At 45.0% G+C, this 21,693-nt stretch overlaps 1 protein-coding gene across 4 annotated transcripts; it reads left to right on the top strand.

The window, feature by feature from the left end:
- The first annotated feature begins 828 nt into the window (after positions 1-828).
- Positions 829-21,675, top strand: TBATA (thymus, brain and testes associated). Of its 4 annotated transcripts, none has more exons than XM_081004771.1 (9): positions 829-962; positions 7,561-7,800; positions 8,472-8,642; positions 10,411-10,499; positions 13,476-13,640; positions 15,956-16,037; positions 18,031-18,202; positions 19,064-19,116; positions 20,742-21,675. In XM_081004771.1, the coding sequence occupies exons 2-9, from the start codon at positions 7,581-7,583 to the stop codon at positions 20,819-20,821; spliced, it is 1,032 nt and encodes a 343-aa protein (XP_080860897.1). In that variant the 5' UTR covers positions 829-962; positions 7,561-7,580; the 3' UTR covers positions 20,822-21,675. The 4 variants fall into 4 exon arrangements, with proteins under 4 accessions (XP_080860897.1, XP_080860895.1, XP_080860898.1 ...); XM_081004769.1 differs by lacking the exon at positions 829-962 and adding an exon at positions 1,453-1,594; XM_081004772.1 differs by lacking the exon at positions 829-962 and adding an exon at positions 1,455-1,594 and having other exon boundaries at positions 10,414-10,499.
- Positions 21,676-21,693: the final 18 nt, after the last annotated feature.

The following is a 21,693-nucleotide window of genomic DNA, read 5'->3' as shown; positions in this document are numbered from 1 at the left end:
ACATACACAGAGGGCATATTCTTTCTTGCAAACTTAGGTAAAGGTAAAGGGACCCCTGACCATTAGGTCCAGTCGTGACCGACTCTGGGGATGCGGCGCTCATCTCGCTTTATTGGCCGAGGGAGCCGGCGTACAGCTTCCGGGTCATGTGGCCAGCATGACCAAGCCGCTTCTGGCGAACCAGAGCAGAGCACGGAAACGCCGTTTACCTTCCTGCCAGAGCGGTACTTATTTATCTACTTGCAAACTTACATGGCCTGTATTAGCTTATCTTTCAAGGTTTCCTCCAGGGAATTCTGGGAGCAATAGTTTGGTGTGAGATTGCTAGAGTTCTCAGTTAGACATCTCCATGCCTTCTCTGAGAGCAACAATTCTCAGAGTTCCCTGCAGAGAAAGAATGATTATCAAACTAGTTTTAAGTCTGAATAGGCCTGGGATCCATGTAAAACATTCCAGCCATGACTTCACTGACAACCATGGCGCTGGCCTTCAAACCTGCATGCAGTCAATATAAATAATACCAGTAGTACGTACAGTGGTACCTCTGGTTACGTACTTAATTCGTTCTGGAGGGCCGTCCTTAACCTGAAACTGTTCTTAATCTGAAGCACCACTTTAGCTAATGGGGCCTCAGGCTGCTGCCGCCGCGCGATTTCTGTTCTCATCCTGAAGCAAAGTTCTTAAACAGAGGTAATATTTCTGGGTTAGCGGAGTCTGTAACCTGAAGCGTATGTAACCTGAAGCGTATGTAACCCAATGTATGTATGTATGTAATGTATCTCAGAGTCTTCTCACTCGCATAAGTAACACTATACCATGCCCTAGGAAGTGATCCAGTGCTGTTTACAAAGACATTACTGATGTCAGCATGGAAGCCTGAAAATGCAAGCGTGTCAAAAGATCTTATCAAGCAGCAGCAGCTTGATGAGATACATGATCTCCAACTTCTTCTCTTCCACAAGGTGAGTGCCTGTCATAAACAAGTTACATGAACCCCAGTCTCTTGAGCGGTGAGACCTTTCAGGGACTTCAAGCTCACACCCGGGCTATTTCCCCTGGAGTGAAGGTCACTGGAGACCAATGGCATTTCTGTGCAATATGGCTTTATTGGCATATATGTACAGGCTGAGCCTAGCACTGGGTTCATCACAGAGTGCAAGACAAGTATGCGTGAGATTGTTAATGGAAAAGGATATAAATAAAATAGAAAAATATCTCTATCCTGTCTCGATCATGATGAATCCACGTCTCCTCCCACTGCTGAAACAAAATCGGATTTAAACAAAAAACTAAACTCAAGTGAATTTTCTTAACTGGAATTTGCCTCTGGAGGAAAGAAAACCAGGAGTTGACTATATGGTTGGGGGGGGGGGCGAAAAGAAAACAGAGCAGATGAAAGGGGAGAAGGGGTAGGAGGGACAATCGTTGGCTGTTGTCAAGAAAAAGTGTTACCTAGCAACTTTGACACAGTCGGGGGACAAAGAAGGCAGACTTTTGTTATGTACAGAAGTGAGATTATTTTTGCAGCCTTTGGCCAGACAGTAAGTCAAAAGGACACCCCACTCCCCACATGGATGTGGCAACAGCTTAAATGGTGAGTCGCTCCTTTATAAATATTGAATAAGAAGCACATCTGGGGTTTGTTGTTGTCTTTGTTCAAATGCCATAGCTGCAGGCCAAATTAGCTTATGCAGATCCTTTAAAAAACAATTGCTTTCTGAGAACTCAGCAAGGGGGGGCGGGCAGAGAAGAAAGGGAGTGAAAGCAATAAATATACTACCTCCTATATCAAATTTCCACAAGTATCCTGCAACGGCTTCAAAAACAGTTGAGAGACAAGAGGACTTTCTTTCTGCTTCTTACTAGGCATTTAAATTAATTGCATACGGCTGTTGACTACGGACCACCTTGATTTCCAAGCATATGCAGTATATTTTTTCTTGTTCTGTTTGACTAAGTGCTATAATTTCTTTTCACGTCTTGTCCCATATTCATCTCGGAGACTGGACATTTTATGTATTGGTTGCATATGTCTATTGGATGGTGGCTCAATTAGGGGCCCCTCCAGACCTGTTTTATCACAGGTGTATTCTGCAACGCTTTCTTGACACGACAATAGTGCATTAGTTGTGAACTTTTTCTGCTCTTCTCTGTTCTGGGATGCTGCCCCAACGCTACCACACTATTGCTGTCTGGAGGGGCTACAGTGCAACAAAAGTGGACAAAAACAAATGGGAACATGTATGTTTTAAAAGGTGGTGGGATTTCAGCAGGAATTTACAGGCTATGCCCTGACGGGAAGTGAAGCAGCTTGAGCACCCCAAAAGTTTTGCAGCTTCAAACACAGTATTCAAAGCAGTATAAAGTCTGACTGCCCCAAAAGCACCATGAGCAGAAATCATCATGAGTGTGGAATAAAAAGGAAGTGCCCACAGTTTCAACAGCCCCCCCTTTTTTGCAAAATATTTTTTTTGAGAAAGTTTTCAACATAAAATACAATAAAAACCTATCTAATCTAAAAAAAGAAAAAGAAAGAGAGAAAGAGAAGCGAAAAGAGAGAATAAAAAGAAATAAAAAGTACGGTAGTTGCATCATATCCTTTATCCATATACAGAAAAGTAGACCTTCCTAGCTCTCACCTGAGAACTTCTGTTTCTTACTCCAGCCTCCCACCCTAGGAGATCCTTTCTCCTCTGTCTCCCACACCAGCCAGTCATGTGACCCTTAACAAAGAAAAGGAAGTACAGTGGTACCTCGGGTTAAGTACTTAATTCTTTCCGGAGGTCCGTTCTTAACCTGAAACTGTTCTTAACCTGAAGCACCACTTTAGCTAATAGGGCCTCCTGCTGCCGCTGCCGCTGCCCCGCCGGAGCACAATTTCTGTTCTCATCCTGAAGCAAAATTCTTAACCCGAGGTAATATTTCTGGGTTAGCGGAGTCTGTAACCTGAAGCGTATGTAACCTGAAGCGTATGTAACCCGAGGTACCACTGTACAAACTTTCCATTATGGGTGAAATTGACTAGATCAGAAGCTGCTTAGGATTCGGTTGAGTCAGTTTCCCTATTCTTTTCACTTCCATAGGACATGAAGAAGCAACTCCAAATGCGAGAACCCTAACCCGTTCCCACAAATTACATTTATATATTGACCAGCCTACTGAAGCTGGATCAAGACCAGTGCCTCCACAGGAGATGGTGGCAAATAAAGATTTGTCAACACAGTCTGAATCAGACTGTGAGTGAAGTAGCTACCTCTTCACTGTGTCCATTCAGTCAACTCCCCTTCCTCCTTGCAAATTCTTCCTCAAAATCCATTCTCTCTTACAAGGACTTTCCTGGTCCACCACAGGCTCACCCGTGCTTTCTACCACTACGTAAGCATCCCTGGATGGTACGGGTCCATCTGCACAACGTAAACCCCTCTCCACGGTTGCTTTTTCTGTCAGAGGCGCAGGCAGAGAGTGATGAGAAATAGGACATTGTGTCAGTTCCTGGCATGGCCTTGAGACATTACACTGCATTGCACTAAAACTTTTGCAATGCCACAAAAGGAGACCAGCCTGTTCTCAGCACTAGGTGTACTACATGTGTACAAGCTCATCAGAACTGCTGGATCGGTTCCACATTGTATTTTCCACAGTGGCCAACCAGATCTTCTGGAAGGTCCATGAACAGAGTGTGAAGGCCAACCACTATGACTCACTCCCAGTAGCTGGTACACACTACCACACTACTTTTGAATCAGGATGTTGAATGTAGTCATCATGGCTACGAGCCATCGACAGACTTCTCCGTGAATTTCTCGAATTGCTTTTTAAAGCCACCTGAGCTGGCCATCATCAGAACCTGGCAGTAGCGAATAGTATTAATTGTGTCTTATACGGAGAAATCCTGTCTTTTGTCTCTGCTACCTCTACTTTTTTGAATCTGCTATCAACCAATTTCTGTGGCTGACTCCCAGATTCTAGTAGTATGAGAAAAGGGAATATATGTTTCTCCATTTTTCCCATCTATGCATAATTATATAAACCTCTATAACAGCCCCACTTAGTCATATATCTATTTTTCTAAGCCAAAAGGACTCTGGTGTTTTCACCTTGATCATTTGGGTTTCTCTTCTCTGCCTCTTTTCCTACTCTATTACATCCTCTTTGAGATGGGCAACCAGAACTGTACACAGTATTTAGAATGAAAGAAATGTGAAGGCATCTGCCCCATCCTTGCAAAGAATAAAAAACAAAAGCATCTACCTTTGTTGCTGAGACAGTTCGCTGTCATGATAGGATGGTGAAATTTGTTTTTGAACTGAAGGGTGGAGGGAAGTATTTACTTTCAGTAACAACGGCACAATCTAACCAAAGCATCATTGATTTCTATAGAAGAGTAGTAGAGCATGTGCTTAAGTCAGAGGTTTTCAACCTTTTTGAGCCCACGGCTCCCTTGACCAACTACATTCTTTCTGTGGCACTGTGATGCCTGGGACTTGGGCTCAGAACCAGAGGAGTCTTAGTCCGAACCGGATCCTTTGCCTCAGCTTGATTCTGAAGAGCCCCAGTCTGCACAGGTTCCCCTGCAACAAGCACCAGCTGAGCCAAGTCAGGGGCCTGAGCCTGCCCTGGCTCCAGATGCAGGGATTACCTTGCTGCCTTCAGCTGGGCAACCACTCACAGCTGCTCTGCTTCCAGTTGGGTCAGGAGAGGCTGAGGCGGCCTCTGGGTCTAGTAACCCACCAATATTTCCGGAGCTGCAGAGACTAAGGTCTGAGAGGAGAGACCCAAGTGCTCGCCTTCGGGCGAGACAGGGAGTTGAGTCACCAGGGGATCAGGACTGGCCGTTACCCCGACAAAGATAAAAGGCTGCCGGACCCCACCCCAGATTGCGGGACCATCATTGCTGTTTGCCAGAACCTGCCTGAGACCCTGTGCCTGACCTAGCCTTATTTCCTGGTGTCCTGCCTTGGCTCTGTCGGACTGACTCCTCGGGGAATCCTTGGATTCAGGACCGGACCTGGACCACGTTGCTCAGGTTAACCCCCGGGCCCAGCACAGACACCCCTGTGGGGTCAGGGGCCCAGTTATGTCACCCCTTGCCTGCAGAACTGGCAGTCTCTTACCCTTTTCCAAACAACCTCCCTTGTGGAGTGTTTCCTCAGCCTCCTTTCCTTGAGAGTCCTTCAGGCAGCCGCCACTGCTGCCCCTGGTCTCTGCGCTGCGTCCCCACCCCACTCCCACCAAAAAGAGATGCCTCCTCACACTGCCCCACAGGGGCCTGGGACTTGTCTGCCCATTTCCAACAGCAAAGGCTGGCAGACTGGCTGTCTGGACTTCCTTGCCCACTTCCTTCCTTGCTTGCTTGCTTGCTTGCTTGCTTAATCCGAGGCCGTCTCAGCTCATGGCAACTGCACCCCCTAGCCAGCCACAGAGGCACCATTCACCTGGGGAGCTTATACCCAGGGCTGCTGCAAGAAAGAGGTACACAAGCCTTTGGGAGGCAGAGATGTGAGAAGGCATCAGAGGAGGGAGGGAAGGAAAGAAGGACCGAGGCCAATGTTGCCTGTGGCACCCCTGGCCACCATTCAAGGCACTCCAGGGTGACATGGCACACTGGTTGACAACCACTGGCTTAAGTATATTCCATTGAAATGGGGGTTTCAAAGCTCTTCAGATGGATGATTGCATCTGTTTGTAAACCAAAAAGTGTGAGGGTTCAAGCCCACCTGGAAGCTGACTGAGGAATCCTTTCACCCAAAGTCAGAAATAGGAAGAGCAGCTGCAGGGAGTCACTGGTAAGAGGGGACAGACTTCAGAGATAACACTCTTTTCCATTTGGCTGGGAAACGGTGCTGGGTTACACTTGATATGGGAGAGCCAGGTCCCCAAACTGAACAACGGTTTCAACAATAAATTCCAGGCCTGGTGCTGCTCAAATCAAGACCCTAATTGGCAATCACATTTCCATGAGCCTAAATGGTACATGCAATATCTTTCCTTGAGTGAAAAACATATACCAGAGGTGGGGACACTACAGTAGCCCAGATGTTGATGGACCCCAACTCCCATCAGTAACATGTAGGGATGATGGGAGTTGTAGTTCAGCCATATCTAAAGGGCCACAGGTTCCCCACTCTTGCTATGTATCATCATTCATGTAGAATAGGAATATCCCTGCCCAGGAATGGTAGCAGCGTTTGAATAAACAGGACCTAGCAGGGGCTAGTTAATATTGCAATGCAAGTTGCATGATCACCATTTACAAATTCTGATTACTATCAATGAAGAAAGATTCCAGCATTCACCTCCAGTAATAGCTGTTGGCTGTGTTCACCTCCGTTGGGCAAACAAAACTTTGAAACCATAACATCTTAATGTAATTAGCTGCTTTCCATATAGCACATGCTGTACACAGGCCTAGGTGGAAACATCATCAAAGCCAACTTAGACAGCGCTGTGGGGCTTCAAGATAGCATCATTAAACTGAGCTGTGTTTCTGAGTTTCTGTTTTCGTTTTGATAAGATGCTTCAATGCTTCTTCACAATTGCATCTCTTTTATTGATGCTGACGGTGCAACATGTGTGTGTTGAACAGCACACAATCCTTTGAGACAAAGAGCTTGCTGGGTCTTCAGAATATGATCTCAGTGGCACGGCCAAGACTCCAGGTCACCTTTCAAAACTGTCAGAAGGGAGGGTGTCTTTAAATGGCCAGTTCTTTTGTTCTTCAGCAGACCTGTTGCAGACTCTGTTTCTCAAGTTCTCGTTCATCACATGACTCAGGCTCCCTGTCATAGAGTCTCTGGCATTAAAACCTTTCCTTCACACCTATGCGAGATTGTTCACATCATCCTTACTTGCGGCAGTCTGTTTAAGAGTGGCTTTTAAGGTTAGTAAAACATTTGGGATTATTGACTTCTTTATAGAGAGAAAAATACAAGAACTCGCCAGCGTTCATCTAGACATTGGATTCAATCAAGTTGGTTGGATTCCCTGGAGTGTAAAAGATAACGTGTAATAGTTAGGCCAGATCAGAGCAAAATCAATGTATTTTTAAAGGCATTCACTTCAGTGGGAGGGAATAGAAATGTTTTAAACTGTATTGGCTTCCAGACAATGTGTTTTTATTCAGAATTTATTCAGATTTGCTTGTTTATACAGCATCATGTCAAGCAATTGTTATCCCACGCTTTTTCACTGCTTTTCCATTGCCTTCCTTGCTGTAGAAAGTCAGGTTATTTTTGAACCAGGCTTAATGCATAAGAGCACCAGATCCAAAACCATTTTAATTGCACAAGCTGAATTTGCTGCAATTCTACTTGCAAACTCGCCACAGTCTAGAAGCGCCCTGTCTCACTAGAAACGGGGGTGTTTGCAATTATTTAAAGTTGTTTGTCAAACTATTTTTGCACGCCTTTGTGGATTTGGAACAAGGAGCCTGGGTACTATGTAAGCAGCCAAGGGAACCAAATTTCACTGTTCTCCTAGAAGAGACATCCTTTAGGCATCCATTGCTCTGCAAGCTGTAAAATTGTTTTTTATAACTTTGCCTGTTCTCTTTTTACTCAGGAACATCTACGAAAGAGGAAATGGGGGATCTGAAGAGTCCATCTGCCAGCCCCTTCACAGGCAAAGACATCACTGTTTTGGCAGGGAAGCTTAAACACATGGCCCTGAATACCCCACTCCGTTTCAGCGCTCAGGCCTTGAGACCCCATTCCAAGAACAGCGCTCGGTTTGGCTGCCTCAGCCATCACTCTTTCTTCTCACGGCACAATCCCCACCCTCACAGAGTCACTCATATTCAAGGTAAACACACAGCAGTGCCATCCTGTACGAGTCTGTTCAGAAGTAAAGTTCAGGCATGCTTTTGTTAGATAATGAAAATCCGAAAGCGCTTAAATAAATAAATAAAAATGTGCAAAAGTTGCAGCACAAAATTGCTGCTTATAGCTGTAAATTACAGTGGCATATTTATGAGCTTTGCATGCAATAGAATGCAAAAAGTACAATGTGTGACAATTCAATTAGCTCTTTAAGGCATGCAACAACTACAAAAATTCCTCCAGTAATTAATACCCTAATGTAGGCTCACCACGCCACAGAAAGAGGCTGTGCATACACCATACATTGAAAGCACATGACCTCCCCCAAATAACACTGGGAATTGTAGTTTGCCAAGGGTGATGGGAACTACAGTTCCCAGGATTCTTTGAGGGGCGTTGGGTGCTTTCATTGTATGGTGTGTACATAGCTGGAGTCTCACCTTTCAGTAAGTTTGAAGGCAGAATTGGAGCCTTCAAAATCCGAAATGGATTCCAGAAGGGAGTTCTAAAGACTCAGAAGGCACACAGGAGTCTAGGAAATCCTTTCTGAAGCAGAACCAGGTAGCTCCTCCAATCTCTAGTTTAAGCCAGTTTTCTTCTATAATGTGGTTCTTTCCTGTGCAACTTACCCATGGATGCCTTCTTCTGTTGCAGGGTTGAACGGTGCTCCTGTTTGCACAGTTAATGACGAGTGGTGCGAGCAGACCATTCTGCCACCTCACCCAATGATAAAGAGTCAGATTCGTGCTTCTATTTTGGGGGCGCCTGGGGCTCAGATACCCATCGGAGACCCACAACCTGTTCCAGTCCCCTGGCTATCGACAGGTTAGTACGCAACAGGAATATTTCCAACGCAAGCGCCACACTCACACATGCACAACTTTCCAGGGGTGCACACTGGCAATTTGCAAAACAAGAGTTTTTTTGGGGGGACACCTCCCATTCACTTCAAAATGAGCTTTCCCCCACCATGCAAATAGCCCACAGGGGCCTTGATCTGGATTGGGGCTAATAGTTAAACCTTCTACACACACACACACACACACACACACACACATATAGGTAAAGGTAAAAGACCCCTGGCCAGTTAAGTCCAGTCAAAGGCGACTATGGGGTTGCAGTGCTCATCTCACTTTCAAGCTAAAGGAGCCAGCATTTGTCCACAGACAGCTTGCTGGGTCTCGTGGCCATCATGACTAAACCACTTCTGGCGCAACGGAACACCATGATGGAAACCAGAGCACGCAGAAATGCTGTGTACCTTCCCGCCACAGCGGTACCTATTTATCTACTTGCACCAGCATGCTTTCAAACTGCTAGGCAGGCAGGAGCTGGGACAGAGCAACAGGAGCTCATCCCGTTGTGTGGATTTGAACCGCCAAACTTCTGATCGGCAAGCCCAAGAGGCTCAGTGATTTAGACTACAGCACGACCCGCATCCAAATATCTGTGCATAAGGGCACAGATCTGGAGCTGGTGTATTTTGTAGCTTGGTGCTTAGATCAGATACTGATAAGAGTCTCCGGGTGAAGACTTTTTCCTGCCTGTTTGGACAATTACAAGGAAGCCTGCCTCCAAAGGAGAGAGAGCTGTTCGCACAGTCCTGATAGTCGTATGAAGCAGGTTTTGGTGTGTGTATGATTTGTTGCCCCGTCTTACGATACCACAGAGAGCACTACTGTCAAAAAGCTCAGCTTAGCTTCCTTCCAAGATCCACTTCACCACCTGCAATCTATCCTAATCAACAAGGGTTGTCAATGCTATTATATCACAGACTGTGCCATTAAATATCATCATGATGAATATGCCTCCTGAGGACACGGTGATTAATAGCACCCGCATTAAAGCAGAAATGGGGTGTGTGTGTGTGCCTGTTTCTTGAGCTGCCTCGCGTGATCTCAGCAGGCTGTAATGTGGTTCTCAGCTGTTTCTGAATCTGCATCAAATTATTGCCAGGGGTTTAACACATTCCACTTGGGTTCACATCCATACCAATATATACAAAGCATTCTTATACCACTTTCTTATACCATTTTCAACAGCCATGCCGTTTGTTAAGGGTGCTGGGAATTGTAGCCCCGTGAGGTCAGCACCCTTAACAAACAACACTTCCAAGGTTTATTTGGGGAAATCCATGGCAATTACAGTGGTAAAAGAGTGCTTCGTCTGTATGGCGTGAATGTGGCCTCGTTTCCGATCTGTTCCCGAATGTTCATCAAGTTGCTGCTGAATGTTCAACAGCATTTGAAACAATGATCTTCGGTCGTAACCCAAAGGCCAGGATGCCTCTGTCAAAACTAGCATATAAGAAATAATAGAATGAGCATGCTAGTTTTGAATGCGCAAGGGGTTTTTGTGTAGTGGAACGTTCAGTCTGCCTTCTGAAGTGGTACAGTCCAACTGCCTGCTATCAATATATCACACAAGACTGCCAGTCATGTGTTTTGCCTATAAGACTGTTCCACACATTACGCACAGAGGCAAGCTCAGGGAGGGAAGCTGCAGCCGATCCTGGCTCCCGCATGACCGCATCCCAGCCGCTTTTGTTTTTATTTCGAATTTGCCATCTTCCTCATTCCTCCCCTCTCTCAAGCAGGTTCTTTGTCCAATGCCTGGCGAGAAGAATTGAGGGAACTTGCTGCAAGAGTCAGAGCCACCTCGTCCACTGAGAAAAAGGAGGCAGTGAGTAGGAAAGGGTGGCACATTGTGATCCCATACCTTGGGGCTGATTTGCTAAGGAAGGGGGTGAGCCCAACACTGGGAATGAAAGTAACCAAGTACAGTGGATGGGAGCAAAAACAGTCCAGCACAATTATTTGTCCAGATAATGAGGAAAAATAGCACTGCTGTTTTCCATTTTGTAACCCTGCTGAGACTTGGGCCGTCTTCCTTAGTGATTCTTTCAGAAGATGACAACTCCTCATTTTGTTCATATCAGAATAAATTACTTCTCATTCAAAGAATACCCAAAGACGAGTTAGTGGGATACTTAACATACAGGTAGGGGGTGATAAGCCCATGGTACAGTGGATTGGTGTGTCTGACTGTTAACCAGAAGGTTGGTGGTTTGAGCCCACCCAGGGATGCAGTGCAGGGGATTGGATGAGATGGTCCTCGAGGTCCCTTCCAACTTTACAATTCTATGATTTTATGATATAGTTACATGATGGACTTCTGTTGAAATGAATAAGCATGCATAACACTCCCCTGCAGGGGGCAAGGAACCTGCAACTTCTAGATGTTATTGGACTCCCATCATCTCTGTTGGCTAGAACTGATGGGAGCTGGAGCCATCATCTGGAAGGGAACAGGTTCCCAAACTCAGCTCCACCATGGGCTGGGCTGAGACTGAAACTCCAAGACGATAAGAAGAGCCTGCTGGATCAGGCCAATGGCCCTTCTAGTCTAACTCCCATAGTGACCAACCAGGTGCCCATGGAAAACCCATGAGATCTAAGCAACCTCCAGATTTAGGGATGTCAATACTCTAATCCAGCTTACTTCTCTGAACTCTGAGGCTAAGGTCCAATATCAGAGGGCAGGGCACTGTGGAAAGACTGGGGTGGTTCCTAGGCAAAGAATGGCATGCAGTTGCTAGCCTTCCCATTGTTAAAACTTTGGCTCCAACTGACTTTCTGGAGCAGCTGCCTGGGCCAATTCTCAATTAAATATTTGTGGCCGGTTACACAAGGCCAACCAACTACACGCCACCACCACCACCTCTAGTTTTGTAAGGGTTGGTGCTGAAACTCTACCGGAGGTCAGAATTATGAAGCAGCAGAAGACTAGCACAACCAAAATTTGAGCTTTTCCTCAAATACAGACAATACTGGGAGCAGCTTGTTCCAACCTAACCTGGATGATGGCTCAAAAATGAAGTGCTGCCCTTTCTGGGAGGAGTTTTGTTCACCCAGCTCAGATTCACTGAGTGCTACAAACCACTCATATTTAGAAACACAAGATTCAAGGCTCTGTCTTTCCATATCAATCATTTAAAGCCGCAGCTCAGTGGTTCATTCACACACACACACACACACACACACATAGATATAGATATAGATATATACAGAAAAGTTGGGTGTCTCCCCCTCTCTCTGCCGAGCAGTAGCAAAAGTCCATAAGGTTCCAGGCACTCGCCCAGGGTTTGGGCTCCTTTGGAGAACTGAAAGCAGCGGAGACCATTGTAGCTTTAAGAAATATGATCCCCACACACACACACACCTATTTAGTCTGCATGGAGGGAGTCCAAATTTTATAGCATGGTCATCTCAAGAGGATCAGTGCGGCACTCAGTCCAAGGCATCTCTCCTAATTATACCTTCCTAAAAACTAAGCCTCCTCTATTCAGTTTCGTTCTTTTGATGCTTTGAAGTACTCATGGTTAGGTTTCACCTAACAAAGGAGTTCCCCTGCCTTCATCAACACATGTTGATTGACTAGGATTAAAGATTGGTAAGCACTTAGAACATTTACCTCTTTCCATGCTAATTGCTGATGCTCAGAAGTAGGTACACACATTCCAATACACATGGATCTTGATTATATTCTCGACATTGGACACAGTCTTTACAAATAACCTCTGATTAAACCTCTTGCATAACCCCTTTCTAATGCACATTGAGACAGTCTTGCAACATAACCCAGTTATAACATACAAGTTCTAATTACATTCTTTTCATTCAACCTAAACATTTAGCACCACAGATCTATCTAGATCCATCCATCCATCCAACTATACACACACACACTCTCACATGTACACATCAATCAATCAACCAACCAACCAACCAACCAACCACTCAATCGTGTTTAACTTTAAGTCATTACAAATCTTTCACACACATATACACTGTTGGCCACCAGTAGATGGCTCACAAGCCTCAGCTATAAATAAGGATGGCTTATTTTGATTTCAACATCTAGTACTTTCCCCATGTCATATTTTGGAGTCTTACGTAAATTTTCTTGATACTGAAAGGCCACACCTTTAAATCACTATTACAACATTTAACAGTTGTGGCTTCCCCTAAGGAATCCTGGGGGACCCCTATTCCCCTCTCAGACTGATTTAACAGTGCATCTCTCTTTCCAGGAGACTCTGGGAACTATAGTTCTGTAAGTGGAATAGAAGTCTCTTAAGGACTTTCAGCACCCTTAACAATCTACAGTTCCCAGGATTCTTTGGGGGAATCAGTGACTGTTAAAGTGGTATGAGGGCACTTTAAATGGGTCCAAAATGCATTCACAATGGTTTCTTAAGAAATGTGTTTCCTTTACTGGAGCAAAAATAGGCTCCTGAGTTTATGTCTAAGTTAAAGGTTCTTTATCAGATCCATAATCAGAGAATTAATTTGCTGTAATATATGCTAATAGTGAATATGGAGCAGACTGCAAACTCAACTCAGCAAGATCAGAGCATGCTCAGTAGACATGGAATGCTGATTGACAGATGAGAGCAGGTGGGAAAGGAGAACCTGGGCAGGAGGGGAGGGGAAGGGAATGGAATGGAATGGAATGGAATGGAATGGCGTATCCTGAAAGAGGGTATGGCTAGCTTACTACAACTCTGGACAGGAGCACTCTACATTGCAATATTTTGTGTCTGACTTGTTCTTCCATGTCCAGTTCCTCTACTGTAGCTTGTTGTTGTATTTTAAGGCAGAAAAGTCTCGGAGGGAGACGCAATACTCAGAAGAAACAGGACGTCTCATCCCACCTCCCTCTCGAGCTACGGCTTGCCATTCATCCCGCCGTTTGCACAGGAACAATGCCAGGAATAAAGGCAAGGATGCGACCCTGCTCTTCCGGGACCAAGAACTTATAGTAAGCCATGCATGGGGGGGGGGGGGAAAGGGGGCAAACAGACCCTTCTTTTCTTTTCTTTTAACCTGTACCACAAACCAATTACAACTATTTTCCTGGAAATTAATTGATGGAGTAATAAGAAAAGTTTCTGCTCAAAGCTGATTATAAATTAAATTTGATAATTGATGGAATAATAAGAACAGTTTCTGCTCAGAATGGATTAGAAATTAAATCTGATAAAGCAGATAATTATCACACAGAATTGTTATGTTTCATTTGCTTTGGGGAAAAAGTTAGGAAAGCAGCAAAGTGCCTGGAGATGTTTATCTTTTTATATACCATTTGGTTGTAAGAAATCTAAGTGGATTACAAAACTATCAGGTAAAACATTAATAAAAACCCCCCCGTTAAAAACAGGTATTTAAAAACATTCAAAAGATGATTAAAATGAACAGTAACCAAAAAAGAGATAAGTACATGTAGTTTGCCTAAACAACAATGTTTTAAACAAGTTCTGAAGAGAGTACAGCAAAGGAACCTGCCTGGTGTCAATAGGTGAGGGGGTCCAAAGTGTAGATGCTGCTGAACTAAAGGATTGATTTCTTACAATTGTGGAACGAGCATTATATGGCATCAGTAACAGCGCCAGTTTCACAAATTCAAGCAGCTGCATGTGCTTATATGGATTAAGGTGATACTTCAGGTAAACTGGTCCCAAGCTGTTAAGGGCCAATAGTAACACACTGAACTTGGCCCAGCCCAGCAGCAAATGGGCAACTAGTGCAGAACTCTTTGAAAAGAATAAAACCTGGTTCTAAATAGCTGCTGTCTGAATGCCCAAGTAGAGTGAGTGCCCAAAGAGACCGGAGATTCATATGACACAACTGTTGCTAGGCTGTGTAACTCAGGCCTGCTGCATGCTAACCTGCCTGTTTAAGATCTTATTCTCAACCCCCACCCCCCAGAGAGTTCATGTCTCTCCTCTTGAATACACAAATCGATTTTGTCTGGTAGAACTGGGGGAAACTGGCCTTAGTCAACTTTTCCATAGCCCATCTCCCAACTTCCAAAAGATGTTGAGGCATCTCCCTGATGGACCTGACTGACTAGTTATTGGCAGGCCACAACCACCTGTCAACCAAGGCCCTCCTGGATCAGAAACTCTTTCAAAGATTACTGTTGCCAGTCCCTCAGCATTACTGCTACCTTATACCTTATATTGGTATTAGGGTCCTGGGCATACTTCTGGCCAGACTCAAAAGGGATATTTCCCCTTAACATGCCTAGATCCACTTGGCTCATGCTGCATGTGTGCAGGGTTTGACAGAGAAAAGCAAGCTATACCTTGGGCTCTGGGCTAGCTCTGTCCCCTCATAAGTGTTGGACTCTCAGAAAGCACACCTGTCTACAGATTGAGGGGTCCTAAGGGGAGTGTGGTGGCAACGGGGAAGATCTCACACTGCCCATGGCATTAGGTTTCTCTCCAACACCAAGTAAAAGTTCCCAGGACCTTTCCTGGAATTCCTAAGCATTCTAGCATTGCCATATTTTGAAGAGCAAAAAAGAGGAGACTATGACGGCCATTCAAAGCAAATAAATGCAATGTGACTCAAATTATACCCCTGAAAAACAGGGAAGCGGGTGGCGCTGTGGGTTAAACCACAGAGCCTAGGACTTGCCAATCAGAAGGTTGGTGATTCGAATCCCTGCAACGGGGTGAGCTCCCATTGCTCGGTCCCAGCTCCTGCCCACCTAGCAGTTTGAAAGCATGTCAAAGTGCAAGTAGATAAATAGGTACCTTCCGGCGGGAAGGTAAATGGCGTTTCCGTGCGCTGCTCTGGTTCGCCAGAAGCGGCTTAGTCATGCTGGCCACATGACCCGGAAGCTGTACGCCAGCTCCCCTCGGCCAATAAAGCGAGATTAGCGCTGCAACCCCAGAGTTGGCCGCGACTGGACCTAATGGTCAGGGGTCCCTTTACCTTTACCTTATACCCCTGAAAAAGAGGGTGTGTCTTGGAAAAAGAGGACACAAGGCAACCCTAATTACCCTAAGATAGGTCTCCATACCTTGCTGCCTGCAAGCTACTAGGTATAAATGGAAGCCCACCAAGGGTTTGACCAGCGTCCTCATTCTGACCCCTGCCTGGGACTGCGGGAAGAGGCGTGGGGAGATTGCACCATAGGAACAACGAATGGTAAGGTAGGGCAAAGTTCTCACCAGCATAAAAATTACCGAGATAAGCCTGTGTGTATACCCTCTTGACCCTGTTGTTTCAATGTCACTCCGACCCCGGTTGTGCTGACACTTTCCCACTGTACTCTTCTGCCAACAGATTTTGGAGCTGCTCTGTCAGATCCTGCAGACAGATTCCTTGACTGCGATCCAGCAATGGCTGCTCATGGCTGCGCAGAGGGGTAAGGTGTATGCAGAGCCTGCAAGGAGCAAAAGCCTTTGGAAATTTGAATTAACTCTACTTTGTTATCAGCTATCTCCCCCTATTAACACCTGTTGCAGCTCAGTGGGTTGTTGTCTAATGCATCGAAACACTCAGGGCACGCAGCACGTTTGCAATGCCACCTTGAAGCATAGGCCTTTCCACACATTACAACACAGCAGCACGCGGATGCAGAATGTGCAGCCGACAAGTCAGTGCTGATTTTCTGGTCATTGTTTCCAGCTATGTCTCATTTGCATATAGCCCAGCCAATGTGGTCCATGAGTTGGTACCCTGCATTACTGCAATGCGCTCTGTGTGGTGCCACCCTTAGAACTGGCCTGGGAGCTGCAGCTAGTGCAGAATTTAGCAGCTCAGCTGTTGAGTGGGCTGGGTCCAGTGGCAGAGCAAGCCGATGGGGCAGCCTGGGGATGGGGCCAGCCACCCACAGGGGCGGGGCCATCTGGAGCAGGATGCTCCACAGGGCCTCAGAGGAGTCTGCCTGCCTCCTCCCACTCAGCTGCCCTACAGCAGCTGTGGGCGGACTGTTTGGGACAGCATGGAGCCTGAGGGCACTTAAGCCACCGCATCACTCCCAGGAGAGACGCGTGGCTCAGGCATGCTGCAGGCCCCGCGGTGAGTGCCACCTGGCAGTTTGTCACACACACACCCTCAGTGGCGACACCCAGGGCAGGGCAGCCTGCCCTCACCGCCCTCCCCTTCCTCCACCCCTGGCTGGGCCATCGAGACCGCACACATCACCTCTGCTGAAATATCTGCCCTGGCTGCCAATATGCCAGCAGGCCAAATACTTTAACTGCTGGACCACCTCACTCCATATAGCCTTGCCAGACCATTATATCATTAGGAACAACACTTTTGCCAGTGGTGCATGGTGGAACTACCAGGAATAGGTCCTTAATAGTGGCAGTGCCAAAAGCATGGAACTCCCAACTGATATTAAGCAGACACCTCACTATTAAGCATCGGATACTTAAAGCTTTTTTATTCATTCAGGTATTGTGACTCAGCTGTGTTCAATCTGCATATTATGAACAGTTTTCTTTGTTTTATTAAGTTTATGTTGTTTTATTAGTGTCTTAGGCACATCACCCTTTTTGTGACTTAGCAGTATATGAACCTGCATGATGAATAAACATAATAAATTAGATTCCTAGATATGCACCTAAATTAGCAACATAGGAATAATTCCTAAGTGTGGTTCAGGCATGTTAACACCTGTACAACGCCTTCCTCTAAGGAAGTCCCCAAGTGACTTTACAGCCAAAGTGAAAATGCAATAATAAAATCACATAAACGTTATTAAGCACAGTCCTATCACCAGGGTTGCCCAAATGCCTGGGGAAACAAGTATGTCTTTGCCGGATGCTGAAATGATGACAAAGTTTGTGCCAGTCAGGCCTCCCTGAGGAGAGCACTCCATCAACAAGAGGCTACTACAAAGAAGGCCTGTTCTCTCATCACCAACCCTCAGAATTTCCAAAACTTGGATCTCCAGCTGTGAATAAAGACTGGGCCCTATTTGTATCTCATATGCATAAAATGTTTCTTGGATAATATTTTCACAATGCGCCCTTTATTTGCATCAGTGTGTCCCAAGCTTGTGTCTCCAGCTGCTTTTGGACTACAGTTCCCATCATTGCATACCACTGGTCCTGCTAGTTAGGGAAGATGGGAGTTGTAGTCCAAAAACAGCTGGAGACCCAAGTTTGGGAAACCCTGCTCTATCTAGATCCCCCTCAAATATCTCAAGGTCTGGGCAGGTTCATTTGGTTATTTACAAACTGATAGTTTTATATGGGAATGATAACTTGTGGGCTAATTCTTATTTATATGTGAAATTGCATGCAGAAAAAAAAGAAGGGCAGCTGGAACAAACCTATTTATTTTACCTTAAAACTGTGCAGGTGAGATCTTTTGATTCCTAAACATGTCCTCTCCTCTCCCTGCAGAAAAGGACCTTGTCATGGGATTGTTGCAGACGGCCACTGCCAATTTACATCTTGATCCTCAGGAGCTGACCACAAGCATGGAAAGTGATGGAAAGCATCCATCACAGTTGCCCCCAGATACTTCAGGATTTGACCCCAAACAACGCAGCCTTGGGAGAAATCACGTGTCCAGGTGCCCTCTTTGCAAGTCCTTTGAATGTTTGCTAAAATGAATTTCTGTTGCATATTACAGAAAATAACTAGACACGTTATGGGGGAAAGTACTTCTTGACACAGCACAGACTTAAATCATGGAATTTGTGCCCACAAGAGGTAGTGGTAGCAAGCAACATGGATGGTTTTAAAAGAAGTCTAGACAAATTCATGCAGGGTAAAGCTATCAATGGCTACTAGCTGCCCAGAGCGGCTGGGACAAGTGGCTAGGATGGACTACAATTAATACATTCTCATTATTGTTATCACCTTCTACTTCCAGTAGAGCGTCAAACCCACTGGTTATATGTTATATAAACACAGGGCTGAATTTAGGTTTGATGAGGCCCTAAGCTACTGAAGGTCATGGGGCCCTTTATATGTCCAGCTGTCCTTTGTCAACAACCAATTGTCACTGTTTTTCGTGTTGAATATATGCTATACGGTAATTTATGGGCCTAATAGGTATCTAAAGCCATTTGCACAAACCAAAATATGTATTTTATCAAAGTAATGGTTGAACTGAAATACAATTAAGAAGTATATTAATAGTGAAATGGGGGGGGGGGCAAGAGAGTGGGGCCCTAAGCTATAGCTTGTTTAGCTCATATGTAAATGTGGCACTGCATGAACATTAGGGACACAGCCAGCGGACTGCTAAAGTCTCCCCAGCATCATTCCTGCTGGAAAGAAACCATTTAAAGGGCTATGCAAATGCTGAAGATGAACAGATTGTCCAAGATGATCGCAAAATGACAAAAGTAGTTTTCATGCCAGAAATGTTGGTCAAGGTGCGTAGCTTCTCTTATAATCATGTTGGCCCTGGTTTATTTTGTTGCAGGCTGTCTGTTATGAGACAAAAACAAGAACCTATCCCAGAAGAAGAAAAGCCAGGTAAAAACAAAAACAAAAAAACCCTGTAGAAAATGCTGTGTTTTCATTGGAAAATGCAAGGCATTAAGTAGGTGTCCCTGTAGCAACCAGTGGAAATGTCCTGTGTAGGGATCTTAAGCAGGAAATTAGCTGCTGGATGTGCTTCAGGTGGGTTGAGACTCAGACTCTAGACGCAGAATAAGCCAAGGGCAGTGCCCGATTACACAGCTCAGCTTCCAACATGTTCCCATCAAACTATTTCATATGAGGCCATCTGCGCAGGGTATGCTTGCTCCTTAGGCTCAGTGAACTACCCTAAGGTGGAGGAGCAGGGCTGCATATGTATTGTGTAAGCACTTAATGTGGAATTATGCTTCATCCCTGCTTTGTGCATGCTGAACCACACAGAGAGCCAACATTGTGCCCTCCTGACATATAATTACAGCAGGAATTATATAATTACAAAATGGATGGCACAATCGTTTCCTGTATTTCTAAAGAAGAAAGGTGTTCTCACCTGGGGCCTATGTGAAGTCAAGCCTTTGGTGAGCTGCATCCAGAAAAGCGAAAGATGCTGGCACTTCCTCAAAAAGCTTCAGGTTTATCAAAGTGATCTTTGACTTAAGCAAGGTTTTTCTGTTTGCGTTTTCTGTCGTGGCAGTGGGCCCAGTCCAAATCAGCAACGCTCCTACACATAGGAGATGACTTGATATTTCGTAACCAGCAACTGGAGAAAGAAAATTAGCCATGTATGCTTCCCATGGGACTTGATAGATATTTGTAATTAACATTCCTTACTGGATGACCAGTGAATGTGACCTGTTTTTAAATAACAGGCTCCCTGGTCCTTCATTGAAACGGATTGATACTTTACTGTTCTGTGGCTAACAAAATTTCTCCTGCAGATTACTTTTCATGAGCGCTTCCCAGCATTTTGGTCTCAAGTTTAGGTTTTAGTCCGTTCCGGCCTTACTCTTAGACAGTTTGAGGGGACTCCTTCATACTTCATATATATTTTTGAATACCATTAAAGGGGTGAAAAATTCTCTATTACTATTTCCCCATCCCCACACACAACTGAGTGGGCCTTTTTGATCTTTGACCTCAGGCACCAAGTTAACTTGGATTATCTTTCCACTTTATATTTGTATAACCCTATTGAATTCTCTGCTGATTCTGGCTTACTTCGGTGGATGCAAGCAATCAGCCATCATTCATACCTATGCTACCTAGTTGCCCAAAGGAGGTTTGGAAGTCTGGTGGTATGCCTTTATAGTGTTTAGGGGAGCATATCTGGGCAGGGGGTTTACAAAAATGTGGCCATAATCTCTGGTTCTCATTGTTAAGTTGTGGGTGAACATATCAGACGACACAGCGATTCTTCAAACAGCTCTTGTTTATTCACAGGCCAGAACAGAACTGAACTGAAGGGTTCAGTCAGCCTGCTTATATAGAGCTCCAGTACATCGTAACTGTAACAACTTTTCTAAAACTATCCAATCACTGAACGTCACTTTTGATCCCTTATTTGCATAACTATCTACAGTATCCCCCTGCTGGCCCAGGGTGAGAACTTCAGTACATAACACTCATATCCACTGGAAACACATTAACCAATCCATCTCATTTGTGCTTTCCATTTTCAGTGCACATTGGCTCTGCAGAGGTTCTCCAGTTTCACCCCTCTGCAGATGAAAAGCAAAACCAATCAGACCAAACCAATTAGAAAGAAACCTTCCTCCTGATGTGACTACTCTTGCTTCTCCAGCTTGTAGTGTTACCGCTCCTGCTACTCACCCAATGGCAACAATGCTGCAAGAAAAAGGGCTTCTTTAGAAAAACCCGGCATCTCAGAACGTGCCTCTTGGATTGAGGCACCGCATTCTTCAAGGGGGAAGATATTTTGAGATATTGTTCAATGAGACTCTGCACAATTCTGAAACCGTTGGAAAGACCCATTCCGCTGTGTCCTCCTGTGTTCCAGCTTGGTATTCAGCATGATTCAAGAGAGGAGCTCCAAGAAGTTGCAGAATGATGAACATGGAAGGTGCACCTTTAATGGCATGGTGCCTATTGTAGGACGATTCTGAACTTTGAGACAAGGACTCAGAGCCTTTCATTCCTTCTTTGATAGCTGGTAGTATGTCAATTAATTATTTCCTCTCTTGGAACTATTTGCATTCCATCCCCACTTCTGTTTGCTTGCTTGCTTTTTAATGGCCATAGTAGGAGTGCAATTAAGGTGTTACAAAATTCTGCAGCTTTGTTTTAAAAAAATAAAAAGCTAGTTGTTTGAGGCTGCTGCTTAGTGCTCTGAATTGTCCTGGGTGTGGAGGAGCTGAAACTTTTCCTAAAGAGCTAGGCTCTAGTTACCTGTTTGGGCTGTGAAACCGACTAGAGTGAAGGGGAGAGGACAGGGAGAAAGATTCCTCCTGCTCAGGAATTTGCTGATGAAAGTCATGTATATTACGTGAAACAAGGATTTAATCATACAGAATTGTTTTGTTGTTGCTGCTGTTGGGTTTCTAAAGGCAGCCTGTAGAATTCTCTTTAACAATAAATCTACGATGAGCAAAAACATTCAACATGTGTCCCTGC

This window comes from Podarcis pityusensis (genome assembly GCF_964106645.2).
Source record: "Podarcis pityusensis genome assembly, chromosome: 5".
Lineage (NCBI taxonomy): Eukaryota > Metazoa > Chordata > Lepidosauria > Squamata > Lacertidae > Podarcis > Podarcis pityusensis.
The sequence above is the reverse complement of the archived record's forward strand: the minus strand, read 5'-3'. Positions and strand labels throughout refer to the sequence as shown.